This window comes from Urocitellus parryii, chromosome 6, assembly GCF_045843805.1.
Source record: "Urocitellus parryii isolate mUroPar1 chromosome 6, mUroPar1.hap1, whole genome shotgun sequence".
Taxonomy (NCBI): domain Eukaryota; kingdom Metazoa; phylum Chordata; class Mammalia; order Rodentia; family Sciuridae; genus Urocitellus; species Urocitellus parryii.
The window spans coordinates 36,006,555-36,025,511 of record NC_135536.1 but is presented as its reverse complement, the minus strand read 5'-3'; the positions used below and the strand labels follow the sequence as shown (position 1 = coordinate 36,025,511).

The 18,957-nt window shown below is 51.2% G+C and overlaps 1 protein-coding gene across 1 annotated transcript; it reads right to left on the bottom strand.

The window, feature by feature from the left end:
- Positions 1 to 8,090: 8,090 nt before the first annotated feature.
- On the bottom strand, positions 8,091 to 18,364 carry Mmp14 (matrix metallopeptidase 14). The gene is made up of 10 exons (XM_077799514.1): positions 17,986 to 18,364; positions 14,127 to 14,275; positions 13,708 to 13,830; positions 13,042 to 13,349; positions 12,158 to 12,323; positions 11,696 to 11,852; positions 11,357 to 11,495; positions 10,893 to 11,043; positions 10,306 to 10,421; positions 8,091 to 9,973 (listed from the first exon to the last, which is right to left on the bottom strand). The coding sequence occupies exons 1-10, from the start codon at positions 18,091 to 18,093 to the stop codon at positions 9,642 to 9,644; spliced, it is 1,749 nt and encodes a 582-aa protein (XP_077655640.1). The 5' UTR covers positions 18,094 to 18,364; the 3' UTR covers positions 8,091 to 9,641.
- Between the last annotated feature and the right edge of the window lie 593 nt (positions 18,365 to 18,957).

Below are 18,957 nucleotides of genomic sequence, written 5' to 3'. Positions count from 1 at the left end.
ATTTTTTTTTTTTTTCAAATTTCAGGGCTGAGGTTGTGGCTTAGTGATAGAGCGCTCGCCTCACATGTGCAAGGCCCTGGGTTCGACCCTCAGGACCACATAAAAATAAATAAGTAAAATAAAGGTATTATGTACAACTACAACTAAAAAATAATTAATTTTTTTTTCAAATTTCAAAATTAAATTTTGAAAAAATGGAATATTACTCGTCTTTAAAGAAGAATATAATTATGGCATTTGCTGGTAAATGGATGAAGTTGGAGAATATCATGCTAAGTGAAATAAGCCAATCCCCAAAAACCAAAGGCCAAATGTTTTCTCTGATATTCTGGTGCTAATTCACAATGGGGGGCAGGGGGGAAGGCCACTAGGGAAGAATAGAGTTATTTTATATTAGGTAGAGGGAAGTGAAGGAGGAGAGGTGATACTGGGACAGGAAACATAGTAGAATGAAATAGTTTTTATTACTTTATGTTTATATATGGCTGCATGACTGATGTAATTCTACAACATATACAATCAGAAAAATTAGAAATTATATTCCATTTATGTATGATATATCAAAATGCATAAATGTATTATACTGTCAGGTATAACTAATTTGAACAGATAAAAAAATTATAAAGTTTAAGAAAAAAACAGGTGTGGGAATGTCTGCTTCTAATTATCCTTGCCACTTTTTAAGTCTTTGTCAATCTGCTAATCTGACAGGTAAATAAAGAAATATAATATATATTTTAATTTTTTTTTTTAAAGAGAGAGTGAGAGAGAGAGGGGGACAGAGAGAGAGAGAGAATTTTAACATTTATTTATTTTTTCTTAGTTCTCGGCGGACACAACATCTTCGTTTGTATGTGGTGCTGAGGATCGAACCCGGGCACCACGCATGCCAGGCGAGCGGGCTACCGCTTGAGCCACATCCCCAGCCCGATATTTTAATTTAAAAAAGGTGAAATTGGGCTGGAATTGTGGCTCAGCGGTAGAGCGCTCGTCTAGTATGGGTGGGACCCGGGTTCAATCCTCAGCAACACATAAAAATAAAGGCATTGTGTTGTGTCCATCTACACCTAAAAAATAAATGTTAAATAAAAAATAAAAAATAAATAAAAAAGGTGAAATTGAGACTGGGTCTATATTGCCCATGCTGGCCTTGAACTTGTGATCTTTCTGGGATTGCAAGGTGCTCCACTTAGAAAATGCATGGGTTGCAGATGTAGAGGTTGGGTTAAAAACAAATGACAAGTGAAAGAATGTAGACAGCTCTAAAAAACTTTGGCTTGAGAGAACAGGAAAAAATGGGGGGAAATTATGCAGTATCCAAGAGAGAGTTTTTCATGATGAGGAAACCTCTTTGTCTGAAAGGAGAGGTAGAGTTGAAGACACTACCATATGGTTACAAGAGCTAGTTTATGGTCTGGAAAAGAATGAAAAACAGTTTAACAACTCCTTCTCCTCCTCCTCCCCTCCGCCTCCCCTCCCCCTCTCTCTCCCCTCCTCCTTCTTCTCGTTCTCCTTCTCCTTCTCCTTCTCCTTCTTCTCCTTCTCCTTCTTTCTGGTGCCAGGAATTGAACTCAGGGGCACTTAACAACTGAGCCACATCCCAGTCCTTTTTTATATTTTATTTATTTAGAGATGGGGTCTTCCTGAGTTGCTTAGGGCCTCACTGAAATGCTGAGGCTGGCATTGAACTTGTGATTGTCCTGCCTCAGCCTCCTGAGCTTCTGGGATTACAGGAGTGCCACTTCCCGGGAGACGGTTTAACTTTTTATGTGGGCTGGGGGCACACCTCCCTGGTTTGGGAGTGACCTCAATCATATCCATTTTTTCAGCCTGTGATATATTATAAAATTAAGAAATATTAAAATGGTTTTTAAATGCTTGGTATATTTAAAATACTTATGAAAAAAATTAGCACAAACAATGCAATAATATAATGCTGTTTATAAGATATCTATAGGAATTTTTTTAAACTACAAAATTAGAAATGTAAGACCTTTAATAAATGTGAGATTGGGACACCAGGGATTCTCCTGGCCCTGGGCTGGGAAGAAGATAAGAGGATGCTGCAGGTTGTAAATCTCCCACAGAGGCATGGGTTTGACTTCCAAATGACTCAGGTAGGTGAAAAACAAAAGAAGTCCCATTTTTAGGTAAAGGGGACACAAGACTTTCTTACTCCACCCCTTAACCCCCTCTTCGGAGTTCTAGGATAGCACTCTGGTCCTGGAGTCAGGTCTCACCTGAATTCTGACCCTGGGATCCAGGAGACAGGCATCCTGGGGTGAGCCGTGTCTGAGGCATCCACAGGAGGGCAGTGTGGCAACTCGGAAGCGCTCTGAGAAGAGGTCGCAGAAGGGCTTCCCATCCTCTCTCCGGTTGGCCCTCTGTCCGGTAGGTACCCGCTCCACTCTCTTTCCAGAGTCGGTCAGGGCTGCCCGCCTACTCCCTCACTGGGACACCAGACGGAAACTCTGACTTTTTCCTCTCTGTAACTGGCAAGGCTAAGAACGTCTGGTCGGCCTCTCTCCCCCAGAATCCCACCCCTTTAAGTACAGGTGTCCAGGGTGGAATCATAGGAAGTGGAAAGGGGGAAGGGATAGGTTGGTGGTTTCGGTAGTCCTGGGACGGTGGTGGTGTTGGGGGGGGGTGGAGGGTTGCCATGCTGCTCTCAATTCTTCAGGTCAGGCATGCAGCTCCAACACTCAACACAAGGGGGCGCTACCATACTGCAAACCCTGCCTAGACGGCCTCTGCTGGAGAGCAGGGTGGCCCCAGGCACAATGGAATGGGATCAGTGTTCCTCTAGATTCCTTCCCGGGCTTTCCTCCACTTGGAACTTATGCAAGGGTAGGGATGTAGGGCAGTAGTAGAGGGCTCGTGTAGCAAGGCCGTGAGTTTGATCTCTGAACACACACACACACACACACACACACACACTCCTACCTTGTGCAGGGTTAGTCTTGTGCAGGAATAGTTTGGGTGCATCCCTGGAGCACAGGCCAGTAAATAGAGGAAACAGTTTAGGAACATCTGGCCATGGGATTTTAGAAGAGTGTAGGTAAGAGACCCCACCCTGCTGGACACTCCAGGTAAGGGTACAGGCTGGGCTGGGGTGCAACCTGAAGGCTTGATATTTCTGGAAGAGTTGGGTCATCACAGCTGGAAATTAATCACTCCCAGGTTAAGGACAGGCTGTAGGTGTAAGTGGTAGGCCGTGTAGGGACAAAGTAGGAGGTATGAATCTCTTTACATCAGTATATTCTTCCTTCCTTCCTTTTTTGCAGTGCCAGGGATTGAACCCAGGGCCTCACACATACTAGGTAAGTGCTCTTGCACTGAACTACATCCCCAGCCCTTTTTTATTTGATTTTTTATTCTACTTTAAGTTTTCCAGGCTGCTCTTGAACTTTTTTTTTTTTTTTTTTGTACTGGTATTGAAACCAGGGGTGCTTAATCACTGAGCCACATCCCCAGTCCTTTTTTATATTTTATTTTGGGACAGGATTTCACTGAGTTGCTTAAGGTCTCACTAAATTGCTGAAACTGACCTTGAACTCCTGAACCTCAGATCCTCTTGCCCCAGCCTCCCAAGTTGCTGGTATTATAGGTATGCCCTACAACACCTGGCTGTCCTAGAACTTTTGTTGATCTTTCTGCCTCAGCCTCTGGGGTAGCTGTGATTACCGGTGTATGCATCATGCCCAATCTTTTCTTCCTTTTACAAACATTTTAGGGGGCTGGGGTTGTGGCTCAGTGGTAGAGTGCTTGCCTAGCATGCATGAGGCACGGGGTTCAATCCCCAGCACCACATAAAATAAAAACTAAATAAACAAAATAAAGGTATCATGTCCATCCAAAACTAAAAATGTTAAAAAAAAAACATTTTAGGGGCTGAAGCTGTAGCTCAGTGGTAAAGTGCTTGCCTTGCATGTGTGAGGCACTGGGTTCAATCCTCAGCACTACATAAAAATAAAGATACTGTGTGTTCATCTACAACTAAATAAAAAAATTTTTTTTAAAGATCAAGGTGAGATATACAGTTTACAAAGTCCATGAAGTATAAATATATATCTCTGATTTTTCAGCTTACATATTCAGTACTTGTATATACACAATACTTATGTAGGTATGTTTAAAATACTTACATAATTACAACTACTGCTGACAATTCAATTTAACAAACCTTTATCCAGTGCCTTCAGTGTGCCTAGCACTATCTTACTCTTTTGTAAGAAAAGTGAGGGCAGAACATGTTTATCAGTGGCTGTGATGGGGTCAGTATTATGAACAGTAGAAGTTCCTTGACAGAACTACACTATCAGTGTCTGGTAAAGGAAAGCAACAGCTGTATGATCTGATCCTAGGGGCCATCATTTTGGGATCTAAAGCAGATAGAATTGTCTGCCATGTCTGAATATACTCAACCACAGACCCTCAGATACATTATTGGAGTCAGGAAATATTGTCAGGGCAGCCATGCTTCTAGCCCAAAGTCAGGCACTGAACAGAGAAAGAGAACATTCTGAGAATTGATCTTGTTCTCTAGCCCAGTGATACATACATATCTCTGGGAGCTGGCTAAAGAAGGGTGACTCTGACCACAGAACAAATCAAAGTAACTAGAGCCTGTGGCAGATGTGAATCTGCTAGGCCTTTAAGAGGCTGACTTCCACTCCCTTTGTGGGCATCCTGGCCTTGCCCGACCCAAATCCCATGCTGCCCCAAGTCAGGGAAGTGCGCCTAAGTGAGAAATCAAGTGAGCAAGCAGGATGTGACCCACAGCGAGGTAGCTCCCAGGCCAGGCTGGCCCCTGAGTCAAGGAGCTACTTTAGGCACTCAAAGGAAGCCCTTCCGCCCATTCACTGCAGTGTCACCTCCTCTTCTGTCTGCTCTACTATCCTTCTCTACACAGGGGTGGTCTTTGGGGGCAGAGGACTGGTCTCTTTTTCCTCTAAACCATGAGGGCTACGTGGTTGAGGAATGAGGGATTTTGAGGGGAGCTGGCTTCAGCATGGAGGCAGAGGAAGCTGCTTCCTGGGGATATGATGACAGCCCTGATCTGGGGTGTCCAGTGATCCCACTGTGGAACCCTTGGGGCCAGGACTGATGGCAGGGGAGGACACAGGGGGCTGGGCCTGGCTGGGGAAGGCTGGCCTGGAAGGAGCTGAGCCATCGGCGCTGGGCCAGAGTGGAAAGTATGTGTGTGAGCTCATTTGGAAGGTGGCTTCTGGCCAGTCAGCCTTCCAGGCCCTGGCTGCCTAGGCCCCTCACAGGCTGCCTCTAGGTCTCCCCAGTCTCCCAAGCCTGTCTGAGGGAGAAAGGCAGTAACCCCCAGGAATGGGCTAATGTTGCAGAAAGTGAATGAACTCAGCCCCTGATGGCCTTGCTTCCCCCAGGCCCTTGAGTATAGTCATCTACCACCCCACCTTTCCCCTAGCTGCTATCATGGTCTTCCTCAGAGTCTTGGTGCACCCTTCTTTCTCTCAGAGTGCCTGCTCCTGTTCCTGAGAAGGGAGGTGATGGAGTTCCTGAGGAACAACCCTTCTACCCTGCATGCCTACCTTCTATACGGAAGCTGCTACAGAACATAATAAGCAGAACCGCACATGCTGACAGATTCCCCAGAACGCACTGCCTTGAAGACACCTATCTACCTAGGGTCTACACTGGAAGAGACACCAAAGAGACATTGTCAGAATTTGCTTGCACAGGAGAAAGAAGAAGAAAAGTCAGATAAGGTTTTAAAATTTGGATGAGTAAGCTGTGACCTTAGCAAGTGATTAATCTTTCTGAGCCTCTGTTTCTTTCTGCATCACTGCATGTTGTGAGGATCTCAGTGAATGCTAGCTTCCCCTTTGTTGGAAATGGAAGGCAGGGGGGATAGAGAGGACTGGCAGGCCTGTCAGATTGAAGAGGGGGGGTCCTGGGAGAGAACAACAGAGGACCAGCAGGCTAACCAGATTGTAAGCGGGTGGGGACATCCCTTTGCCCAGTCCTCTCTTCTCCAGAGGGTGTGGCCCTCATAGATCTTTCCTTCCCAGCCCCACTGACCCAGCGACTGGCTGGCAGCCTTGGAGGCATGGGCCCAGCTGGTGAGCAGGAGCCTTGGAGAAGGGGAGGTGGTGGCAAGGGAGTTCATGGCACCCTTCAAATGTGTGGGGCACAGCAGTAGGGAGAGTACTACCCTCCTTGACCCTCATCCCCAGTCCAGCATCTCCTTTAGACCTGTTTCCCTGGGTTCTTCCCAAACTCTTTGCAGATTCCCCTTGGCTCCCTCCTGGCTGCTCCAACTCACATGTGCTGCTTTCGAATAAAGGAACTTGGAACCACAGAAACTGGGTCAGGCCCAATGGACAGATCAGCCAGCGAAAGCAGAGTTTGCAGGTCCTTGGGAGCCACAGGGCCTTCTGCCTCCCCTCATTCCTGCCTAACCCAGTGGTTCACTCAATTGGGGCCTCGTGATCACTTAGACACCTCCCTGGGTCACTGGGCAGCCTCACAGGGGTGGGTCAGGCAGGCCCAAGCACGTCAGAGGCACGGGACCCTGGAGCCTCCACCCGCTATCTGCTCGTGAAGCCTTCCTCTTTGTCTGTGGTCCTCCATTCCCATCTTTCCCCCTTGGCTTCAGAGAGCATCTTGTGATTCCAGAATCACGGCCAAACAATTTCCTCGTGATGGGGAAACCACACTCCAGCCGCGGGAGCCCTAGGCTCCCCCTCTTCTTCCCTCTGGCAGTCTCCCTTCCCCCAGCTCCTTCACTGGCTCCAGCTGTTTTGCAGAACTCCCACTGGATAACATCTGTAATTACCTCCAGATGTGGACCACAAAAACAAAAAGGGCCATGAGCTCATCTTTGAGTTCCTTGCCACATGCACGAACCCCACCACCCCTAGATGCCCCTGACTTGCCCATGCTGCATTCCTGTGGTCCCCATCCCCTCCAGTGAGGATGGTGGGGAGGAGGTGTCCAGCACCACTGAGACATAGAGGACTGCCAAACAGCTGTTGGCAGGGGAGGAGCAGGAGGCCAGGCACAGGGTCAGGGTTCCTGACAGGAAGGTGGGGTACCCCTTCTGCCAAAGCAATCACACCAAGGAGCCTTGAATAGCAGCTGGATGAAGGAGTAGAGTAGGTGGGGCCAAGGTTCTTCCAGGCAGGGTGTGGAGGGGGCCTGGGCTGGAGCCCGGTGGGCTGGGCTGAGGCAGGAAGGGAAGGCGGGTGAGGGAAGGGGGCTGCTCTCTTCCAGCTGAGCTGACTCAGCAACTGGGCTGATTCCTCCCTTCAGGCTGGATTCGGAGGAAGGGCGGGTAGACAGCCTGGGAACCCAGTCTAGGGTAGCAGTTTCTAAGGAAAGAGGAAACAAAGCCTTGTTATTCTGCCCTTCCAACCTGACCATCCCGGCTCTCCTGGGCAATTGAGGGGAGGTCAGTTTTTCCAGAGGCAGGCTGCTCCCAATAGGTCTTGGGGCAACCTCTTTCTCTTTCGGTTCCTTCAGTCCCAGCAGCAGAGGCCCAGGCTCAGAAAAAACTTTGGCTCCTGAGGGCCTTCACTGAGCCTGGGGCTGAATAGGATCATGGGAATACCCCCGCTGCAGGCAGAGGCATGAGGAAACTGAGGTCTGTGGCCAGATCACACGACATGGTCATGCAATTTAGGAAGATTTTCCAAGTGGCCTCAGCTTGATCACTTCCTCTTATCTTTGGCAGCCTTCAGTCTCAAAACTAGTCTTTTAAGGCAGGTTGGGGGAGAGCAACCCTTCCCCAGTGGGGTGTGCCCTGCTCCCCAACTCTGGCCCTTGAATCCCATTAGTTTGCTAAGAATAAACATTCTTTTATGAAAAATTACCAGAACTCTTATTTCAGGGAAAGTGCTGCTCAAGACACCTGCTCTCCTTTCCAGCCCGCCATCCACATCCCGCTCACCCCTATACAGAACTGCAGTCACACAGAGAATGTGAAACACAGTTTATTCTTTGTGGAAAGGTTGAACAAGGTCAAAAATGTCCTTAGAGGGCACTGACCCAGCCCCGCCCTGCAGGTTCCTGGGGTCAGATGCCTCTGCCCCCCTCCCCCACCCTACCCCCCTGCCCCTTGTTAACAAAAAGGAACAATTTGAATGAAGTTCATATATAATAATTATAATAAAAATATACATTAAACAAAAAAACAAACAAACAAGACAGAAATTTAGCCGAACTGCCAGCACCGTTCACCCCATTTCCCCTACCCCCATCCCTCACCTCCCTGACATCCCTCTCCTCTAGCTCCCTCCACAGGGTGTTTCTCTCCCAAGTCCCCAGTACCATGACTACCTTCAGTGGCTGAAGGAGACTTAAAATGGGTGGGCTGGGTATGAGAAGGAGGACTGGACACCGATAATATGGGCTGAGGAGTGCGGGTGTCAGGGAGGTGAGGGGCTAACCCCACTGAGCAGCACCCAGGCACCTGCTCTTCACTGAGGTGAAAGGCAGACTGAGTGTTGCCAGGCCTCAGGGAACCTCCTCTGGTCCCACAAACAGGTGGCCTCTCTCCATAAGTCCTCCAAGTCCCCAGTGCCCTTTTTGTTCCTTTCTCTGGGCTTCTTGCCCAGAGGAAGGGGACAAAGAGGAGCCAGTGTGCCTTCCTCAGGACTTTCCTGAGAGCTCCAATAAAATGTGCCTTCCCCTGGGTACCACCACCCAACTTGTGGTGCCCCTGTGGCCACCCAGCCCCCAACCTCTACTGCTGCCACTCTTCATTTCCTGTCCCCTCTGACTCTGGCCCTTGGGTCCCAGCCCCAGCTGCCTGTATTTGAACAAGGTTCTTCTGTGGCCTTCAGGATCTTCAGGTCTGGAGCCCTGGGTGTCTCCCCTTGGCCCCATTCCAACTTGGGCTTTACCTCCTGGTTTCAGCTCTTCCAACCTTGAAATCCCCATTCAAGGCTAACATTCAAGAGGGGTTAGGGCTGCCAAGGGTTTCTTCAGCCCCAGTTTAGTCCTTAATGGCTCAGGCTATTTCTTTGGAAATTCTCCGGGGTAAGTGGGGCAGAGGCAGATCTTTGTGGGGAGGAACTCAACTGACCAAGCCACTAAGACCCTCTCTGAGTTCTCCTCCTGAGGTCTTAGGTGGCAGAGCAATCCCCAGCCTCTCACACTTTCTCAGGGCCTCTGCCCCACAACACGATTAGATTCCTTTTTAGCCAAAGAGTGGTGGGAGGCTGCCAAATGGGTACACCTGGGGCTTGTGGGGCTGGAGTGCCCAGAGCCTCCTGAGGTCAGAGTTCAGAGGTTTAAGGTATGTCAGGGGATGGAAAAGGAGCAGATGACCTCATCTGACCTTTGCCAGTGAGGACTGAGGGTCCTGCCTTCAAGTGCAGAGCCCCCATGACATTCATAAGGGGCTGAACACACACCAAGCTACAGGGTTCCCCTGAGGATCAGAGGCTAGAAGGGACCACCCTCCTGCTCAGGCCTCAGGGGCCCCCATCTGGGGAAGAAGCAATGCCAGGGGTGAGGGTGGGAGAGGCCAGTCAGGGACAGAGAGAAGGGAGGCTGGAGGAAGGGGGCTCAGGACGGGTGGGAGCAGCCCACCCACCACCACCTGCTGCCACTGGCCATCAGAGGCGAAGTTCTTGTGGTAGGAGTGGGTGGGCCGGCGGTGGGGGTCAGACCTTGTCCAGCAGGGAGCGCTGGCAGTAAAGCAGTCGCTTGGGAGTCCCATGGCGTCTGAAGAAGAAGACGGCGAGGCCCACTGCCAGCACCAGGAGCAGCAGCAGCACAGGCAGCACTACGGCAGCTGCGCTCACAGCCCCGCTGCCCTCCTCGTCCACCTCGATGATGATCACCTCTGTCTCTTCCTCAGTCCCCTCGTCAGGTCGGCCCCCTGATGGGCAGCCCATCCAGTCCCGTAGGGCCGACTTGGGATAGCCTGGCTCTACCTTCAGCTTCTGGTTGTTGAATTTCCAGTATTTGTTCCCTTTGTAGAAGTAAGTGAAGACTGCAGGGGTCAACAGGAAGGAGGACAAGAGACAGGGCAGGGTGAAAAGGTCCCAAAGGAGAAGAACAGAAGGAAGTTGTTAGTGTGACATCAGCTGAGCTCACCTGCACCTTTCCGAGCATCAGTTTCCTCAGCTATAAAATGGAGGCAATGATAGAACCAGGTTGGGAGAGGGGCAGGGCTCATGGGATACGACCATGAATGCACCTGGCCCAGTCCCTGGCACATGGTAAGGGACTTACCATCCACCTTGTTTTCCCTATGATGTTCTGTTTTCCTTATCTCTCTATTCCCACCCTCCCCTCATGGACACCTTTCTTTGTCCCACTCACCTTCATCACTGCCCATGAATGACCCTCTGGGAGACTCAGGGATTCCTTCCCAGACTTTGATATTTTTGGGATACTCGCTGTCCACTGCCCTGAATTCCTCATTGAAACGGTAGTACCTGGGGGAGGAGAAGGGAAGTGGTTGGACACGGCATGTCCTTTGAGTGTACCAGGAACCAGGACAGAATGCAACAGTAGACAAAGAGTAGCTGTGGACAGGGTGGGGGGACAGGGGTTTTTGAGTAATGAGAGCCTGCAGCTGAAAGTGGCGGAAGGAGGAGGTAGAAGGGAGGGCCCGGGCTGCAAGAAGCCACCAGCAGCCCTTAATGACAGTGCCTGGCTGCTAGGGCAGAGGCACAGTGCTGGGGGCAGGAGGCGTCAAATGACCAGGTTTGAAATGGTGACCCGGTCACATCCCACTCACAAGGCACCCAACAGAGGCTGCTCATTGCTAGGCAACAGTGGAGGCTCATTCAGCAACTTCATTAGGGAAAGAAACATCTTGGCAGAAGATGGGTCCTTCCAGCATTTGAAGATGGGATTTGGGGGTGGCAGTAGTGACCCCTGGGGTTAAGGGGTAGAGGTCTTACTTGTTTCCCCTGAAGAAGTAGGTCTTTCCATTGGGCATCCAGAATAGAGCAGCATCGATTCTGTCAGTAGGCAGTCCTCGGCCCAACTCCTTAATGTGTTTGGGGTAGCCAGGTTCCAGGGAAGCCTCATCAAATACCCAATGTTTGTCTCCTGGGGAGGACCAAGAAGGGCAAAATCCGGGTTTAACTTGGGCTCTGGGGCATTTGGAGGAGTCAAGTGGAATCAGCTCCTCAAGAGAGACTAAGGTAGAATCCTGGTTACTTTTTTTTTTTTGATACTAGATATTGAACCAGGGTCACTCTACCACTAAGATATATATATATATATCCCCAGTCCTTTTTATTCTTTTGAGACAAGATCTTACTAAGTTGCCTAGGCTGTCCTTGAACTTGTAATCCTCCTGTCTCAGCCTCCTGAGTAGCTGGGATTACAAGTGTGCTCCACTGCACCAGCACCTGGTTACCTTTGAAGAAGACAAATTTCCCATCTTTCCTCTCATAGGCAGTGTTAATTGATGCAGGCAGGCCCCTCCAGAATTGGCCAATGGGCATTGGGTATCCATCCATTACTTGGTTATTCCTCACCCGCCAGAACCAGCGCTCCTGGAACCAGACAAGGCACAAAGAACACATTATATCTTGTAGCTTAATCCTCTTCCCCAGTCTCCAAATTTCTAAGCTCCCCCACTGCTCTCTTTGTCCTTTGATTTTAATTTCCATTTTTCCTGTTGCTGTTTCAACCCAGTCTCCCTGCCATAGAACCCGTTTGTCCCCAGAACCAGCCCATTTCTTCTTCTTCTCACCTTGAAGACAAACATCTCCCCTCGGAGCATGGCCACAGTGTCAAAGTTCCCATCACAGATGTTGGGCCCATAGTTTGGGTTTTTGGGCTTATCAGGGACAGAGGGCCGGGAGGTAGATCTAGGTTGAGGGGGCATCTTGGTGGGTGACCCTGACTCACTCCCTGGGGGAGAGAACAAGAGGGACATTTCAGACTTGGGAGTGGAAGGGATGGAAGAACAGACAAAGGGGTAGATGGATCCTTAGAAAGATGTGGAGGGGCTCACACCCTCTAGTGGACGCTGAAGCAATCAGCTGGGAGGCAACAGAGAGGGTGTTCTCAAAAGTGAGAGCTGACGGAGGCAAGATCAGGCGGGGTATGTGTGTGTGCAGATACCACTGGGCATAGGGAGGGAAACGCACAGAGCAGAAGCTAGGAGGGGACGAGGAGTTGAGAAGAGGGAGCAGTTGTGGGTGTGGATTACTTGCCATAAAGTTGCTGGATGCCCCGGCGATCATCATCAGGCAGCACAAAGTTCTCTGTGTCCATCCATTGGTAAAAAGGTGCCATGATGGCCGAGGGGTCATTGGAATGCTCGAGGCCTAGGGCATGGCCCAGTTCGTGCACAGCCACCAAGAAGACATCGTTCCCTGGAGGGGTGGGCATGGTAAGATGATAGCCTACCTTGCTTCCTCAGGCTCACTGCCTGCCTACCAGAGTTTCTCACACAAGCCTGCCAGGCATATTTTCCACCCAAGATGACCAAATCCTGAGGTCCAATTTTCTGTTTGGTATTTAAGGCTCAAAGTCAGTAACCTCCTCTGGGTGGAGTGAGAGTGCTCTGGGGCAAGAACCCAATTCTGGGAACACCTGGAAACCTAAGGCCTTATGCAGGCCTCAGATTCTCCAAGGAGCTAGACATGATGTTTGCCTGGAAAAAGTGGGTGAGAAGGATGCTTTGAATCCTTTGGAAAGTCAGGAGGTGACGAAGAACCAAATGTAAGTAACTCAAAACAGTATTCTTGCTTTTACTTTTTTTTGCTACAGGAGACTGAACCCACAGGTGCTTAATTACTGAGCCACATTCCCAGCCCTTTTTATTTTTTATTTTGAGACACAGTCTTGTTAAGTTGCCTAGGGCCTTGCTAAATTGCTGAGGCTGGCCTCAAACTTGCAATCCTCCTGCCTCAATCTCCCAGATTGCTGGGATTACAGGCAGTGCCACCATGACTGGCAGATTCCTGCTTTTGTTAGAAGTCAGACCAGATCTTTGTGGTCCCTTTTAGCCCTGAGATTTTGGTAGGAGGACAACTTCCCCTTAAGTGACTGGTGACTTCATGGAGTAGGACCCAAGGCTCCCTCACTCACCATTTAGATCCTCATTCCGCACAGTCCAGGGCTCAGCAGAATCAAAGTGGGTGTCTCCTCCAATGTTGGGGCCCGGGAAGTAGGCATGGGCTAGAAAGCCGCCCTCACCATCAAAGGGTGTGCTGTCACCATGGAAACCCTCGGCAAACAAGATCATGATGTCAGCCTGCTTCTCGTGGCCTTCCCGGATGTAGGCATATGGTACTTCTCGAAAGCGTAGTGGTGTGGCACTCTCCCAAACACGGAATGCCTTGCGAATGGCTTCGAATGTGGCATACTCACCCACCTTAGGGGTGTAATTCTGGATGCTGAGATCCGTCCATGAAGGGAGAGAATGGGGAGGTGTTAGGACAACAAGGGGCAAAATTCTCCTTCCCTGTATTCTCCCAGGTCTGACTGAACTGCCCAGCTAGTTTTATTTGCCCAACCTCCTCTTCCTACTGCTTCAGCATGATGCCTCAACCCCGAGAACTGAAGGCTTAGGGACCCCTTAGACTTTGGCTGTCTGGTGTATCCCTTGATGGCTGCACCTCTCTCCAGGATCACAGCCATTTTCCTCCCTGCTCCCCAGGAAAAAAAGGGAGAAGGGGGAGTGTCTCTGAGTCTATAGAACACGACAGGGAAGGGTATTAGATGTGATAAAGGTTCCTGGCCAGTTGGACTCACCAGAAAGTGATCTCATTATGCTGCCATTTGAGGCCCTGGATGGCGTAGCGCTTCCTTCGAACATTGGCCTTGATCTCAGCCCCAAACTTGTCTGGAACACCACAGCGGGGGCGCCTCATGGCCCTGGAATGGGAGGATTGGGGTCAGTGCAGTGTATGAAAGACAAAGGTCTTCAGAGGGGAGGGTGGAGTTCTCCAGCAGGTCCTGGATACTTGCCTCTGGCCCTAGCACCAGTGTTGGGTGAGGCTCTGTGTCCGTGTGGGGATGTGTGGGGATAGGCCAACGTTATAGAGAGGGTCAGAATCCTTTATGTGGAGATGAGGTATGGGGTCAGGAGCTAGGCATTCAGGTAGCAACATCTCTGGTGCTCAATGTGTCAGTGGGTACGGGACAGAATTCCTGCCAGGGTAAGCACTTACTTCATGGTATCTGCATCAGCCTTGCCTGTCACTTGCAACCCATAGAACTTCTGCATGGCAGCAAAGGCAGCTGAGACTGTCTGGGGTGAGCGCTGTGTGTGGGTACGTAGGTCCCCAGGAGGCAGGTAGCCATACTGCTGCAGCCAGGCCTGTAGGGAGAGGGATGTGGCTTGGAACATTCCCACCTGGCCCAGGGGGCACATCTGCCTCCCGACATTATCTGGCATAGGTACTTGGCTTGGTCAGAAGAGGGGGATGGTTTCCCAGCCTGGCTCTGGCAGCACATCTGCAGAAACTCATAGGCTGATCTAAACTCTGATCTACACCCCAGTATAGCTTGTCCTCTTGGGGCTGTGAGCACAGACATGGCTAGGGAGCCATAGCTCTAGACTATCTGTAGTTCTCTTGAGAATGAGAGCTCTAAGATTTAGCAGAGAGTTCTAGGGTGTCTTCTCAGAGCTGTGATTCCTTATGGCACTATTCTCCTCTGTGTCAGTGTTCTTGCAAATTCAACATGTCACATCTAGGGGTGGGTTGTATCCACGATGGGAGGAGGGGTGGTGTCAGGCTGAGGGGGCTTTACTGTTGTGCTCCACATGATGCTCTCTTGGGACAGAGGTACCATGCCTCCAGGACCCTCACAGCTGAGCTCTTTTTAGAAAGAAGGGCAGAAAAGGAGCTAGAGCTAAGGATGGCTACTGAGAGGGGAAGCTGGGGTCTTTGGAAGTAGTAAAAGTCCAATCCCACCACTATCCCTATCTAAACACCATCTGCCCTAGGGCTTGTAACTAAGGGCCCATTTAAGGTTCTCAGTGGAGGAAGTGGGAGATGGGGGAGGGTAGCATGTAGTATTTTACAGTGGTGACTGTATTTTATTTCAGGTATGTTGTGAATTGTTCATAATATAAAGGCTGGAAAATTGCCTTGAATTAAAGTTAGGTTTTTGGTGTTTGATTGAAAGGTACACACACTACAAAGCCCCACTGAGAAAAAAGTCAGCCTTTATTGTAAGAACAATGAAGTATTTTCCTAATGCCTGAAAAATAAAACAAGCCAAGTTATGTATAGAATATGAAAATGCCTGGATTCTTTTATGGGAGACAAGATCCAGACAGCTCTGGTCCCTGCTCTAGCTTTGCCTTTTTAAGGAGTCCAGAGAGGGCTGGAGGTTGCCTAGGATGGGGACTTAGAGGGGTGAGGGCTGCTGTTTGTGCTGCATCCCCTATCCATGGTCATCCGATGTATCTCCACATAACCCTTCCCTTCTAGGCCCAGGCCCTAGTGGTGGATCAATGCTCTGGCAGGGGGACTGGGGGTGATTCAGGAGCAGCTGACTGGGGACCTAAGCCCACAGGGGCAAATATTGCAACATAGTTCCAGGAAGTGATCCCCAAGGCTGACAGGAGGTAGGGCCTGAGACAGAAACGACCCAGCTTTTCCCCAGCCAACAGGCCTGGCAGAACAACTCTAGTACCATGTGGCTCAGAGAGCCCCTCCTCAGGGGTACAGGAAGGAATGAAGTTTAACCTCTGGTATACCAGAGGGGAGCCAGGCAGGGTGCTACAGTCTAGAGCTGTTCTCTGGGAGCTGTAGGCTTGCCCTGACCTGTGCAGGCTGATGCCACAGCCAGTGCCCTCAGGAGGCCTGCTGTGGCCTGTGCCCAAGTATGCAGGAAACTCCCTTTGCCCCTAGCCTCACCTGTAATGGGATGTTCTAATCCTGGAGCTGTAAGTCAGTAGGAATGAGGCAGGTCCCCTCATTTCTCAGAGAGCCAAGCTGAGAGGGATGCTCTTATGGGAAAGAGGCAGAGGTGGGGAGAATCCACACCCAAGACTCTAGGATAAATCCCTCTCCACTGTTTTTAAAGAGGTGGGTAGGTCTAACTATTCACACCCATAGCTTCTACCCCAAGCCCTATGAAGGAAAATGGAGGCTTATTCAAGACAGGGACTTCCCTTGACTCAAAGAGTCACAAGGCCCTGTCCCTTTCCTCCTCCAAGGCTTGGGCAATTTTCTTCCTTCCATCTCACAAGGGCAGAATCTGAGCAAAGCAAGAACCACAGAGACTATGAGGTCGGAACCACAGAAGAGAGGACTCTTGTGTCTGCGGCTGGATGGGGGGAAGGGCGGAGCGCCAGACAGGCCAAGGGGAGGAGAGGGCTGTCCTGGAGCTAGTGCAGGGCTTTGGAGGCCTGGTGGGAGGAACCCAGCTGCCTGAGGCCTGGGCCACCCCAGCTCTTCCTCCTGACTGGCCTGAAGGAGCAACAATGTTGGTTCACAGAACTCAACTTTGTTCTGATGAATGAGAGGAGCAAGGTATTGCCCCGGGGGGAAAGTCAAGGGAACATCTCCTACATAGGAGTTCTGGAGAGGGTTAGGGACCTCTGGCTCTGTAACAGGCCTGGGATCCCTATCTCTGTGATTGCCCCTCCTTTCCTCAGCCTCCCATCCTTCCATGGCCCAGAAGCAAACGGTGGTTCTGGCACCGGGACACCTCATGACCCACTTAAAACAGAGCCAGGGCTGCTGCCCCTCCCCTAGGGGGCCTAGCAGGGCAGGGGAGGGAAAAAAAGGCAGGGCTATGAAGTTGGCAGTGGGCAGCCCCCAGATGCCCAGGCTCCTTTTAGCTCTCCCTTTCAGGCTCAGATGAAGGGTCCATGACCATAAGGCTTCGCCTCCAATCCCAGGCAGATTTTTACTTTCTTCCGTCTATAAGCACTATAGTCCCATTCCTAGGGCCATGCTTTCCCCATTCACCTCAGATCACTTCAGGGACAGAGGGAGTGTGTTCTTCTTTCTGGAGAGGTTTCCTTCGGGGGTGGAACAAGGTCTGGGACCCGGGCGCAGGAAACCAAATCCAGATCCCATCCCCCTTCTTGGGCCCTTCCAGGCCCCTCCCGACCGCACCCAGGCCCTCGCCGGACTGAGTGGGTTGGGATGACCCAAAATAAGAAGCTGATTAAATCCGTCTCCCACCTTCACCCCAAAATAAAAGAGAGAGGAAAAACTTCCTCAGACAACTCCCACGCGGCTTCCTCCAGGGCCCGGTGGGCCACGGGCAGGGTAGGGGTAAGGATGGGGGTGGGGGGCGCTGGAGTCAGTCGAGACGCCTGAGGGCGCCCTGGACCAGGCCCTCTCCCCGCTCCCTGTGTGACGCCCCCAGTCTCCCTGCAATTGATGCAGAAACACAATTAACAACAAAAAAGGGCCTGAAGGCGCTGACGGGGATGGGGATGGTGGCTGTGCTGAGCCCCCCCCCGCACTCCCCACAAGGGACCTTTGTGTGTACGAAAAGCGGCCAGAGAGCTAGCGCTCCTAACCTCGACGCCAGGACTCGGGCGCGGACACAGAGGGGTCCACTTGGGGAGGCTGATGGGCAGGGGGGACACTCGGACGTCCACCCGCGACCACATCTGGCCGCAGATGTATTGGTGGAGAGCGCTCCTCCCCGCGAGCGCGACAGCGCTGGAAAGTTGAACAACAAATTCGCACATGACAAGGAACCCGGACAGCGCGGGGTTTGAGCGGAGTCCAAGTGTTTATCAGGCTCGCAACTGAGCTGAGCGCAGAGCTCAGGGGAACTGGGGAGGGGGGTTCGCTCCGCTGAAAAGTTCTTCCAAGAAAAAGAAGGAATGGGAAAGAGAGTCGGTGGCGGCGAAGTGGGGTTGGTTGGAGGCAGGCAAAAGTTGGATCGACTTGGAAGTTTGGATATGGGGAAGGAAAAAGCAGGGGGGAGGGATCCTGCAGGCCGGAGCTGCCGAGATCCCTCCTTTCCGAGTCGGGGCTGTCCCCTTGGACACCCCCGGACTCGACTCCCTGGAGGGCGCGACTCCGGGAAGAAAAGAAGGAGCTCACTTACTTCGGGGCTGAAGCTGCTGCTTTGGGCCGAGCCGAGGGAGGCGAGCGCGGTGCCGAGTGTGAGCAAGGGGAGCAGGAGGCTGCAGGAGGGTCGAGGGGCGGGAGACATGGTCCGAGACGTCGGGGCAGCCGGGCCGTGCAGGCTCCGCGGCTGGGCCCACGCCCTGGGGTCGTGCCGCCGCTCCCTCCGGGCGCCTTTGTCTTCGGTAGGCACTGAATTTGGATTCCCAGAGCTCTCTCGGCTTGGAGAAGAGGGGATTGTTCTTGAAAGTGCCTGTTTGCTCTTCTCCTCTTCCCCGTTTTTTGATCTTTCTTCTGCTTAGTAGGCGAACTGGGTTGGGAGCCCTCTCTGCTCTCTCCTTAGGTCCCTCCCTTCTCTCGCAGCCTCTCCTCCGCCCCCGCCCCAATGCCCTCCTTTCCTGGTGGGGACGTGGTTGTTTCAGCCTGAATCCAATTACAGTGAAGAGCTGGAGGAGGGCGGGAGGGGGTGAAACCAACCCAAAGTTGCCTTTCTGTGGTGCAGACTGCCATCTGCAGGGGTTGAGGCCACAGATGACATCCATGGGAGTTGTAGGGTACCCAGGGAACGGGATGTGGGAGACTTTCTCCCCCTAAGCATATTTTCGGTGGCTTGCTTTTTGTGGTATTCAGCATTTGTCTCACCTCCGAGTGGGATATACTGGGAGGCTGAGTTGCTAGGGCCAACTAAGAGCTCAGGGAGTGATCTTCCATGTCAGTGAAAAAGGTTAGAAGGAGCATTTAGTAATAGAGGTTTGTTTGCAGTACCTGATAACAGCCTCCTCTGGTCCCCAGTCTCCCCCACCCCACCCCTGCCCCCAATGCAAACAACAACAAACTCCACAACTGCACAGGCTGGGAGAGGGTGTCCATCCTGTAGAAAATTAACGGGTTCCCTATATTATTGTCTTTCACAATCTGCTCCTTAAATTAGAGCTAAGTAGGAAAGGGGTGC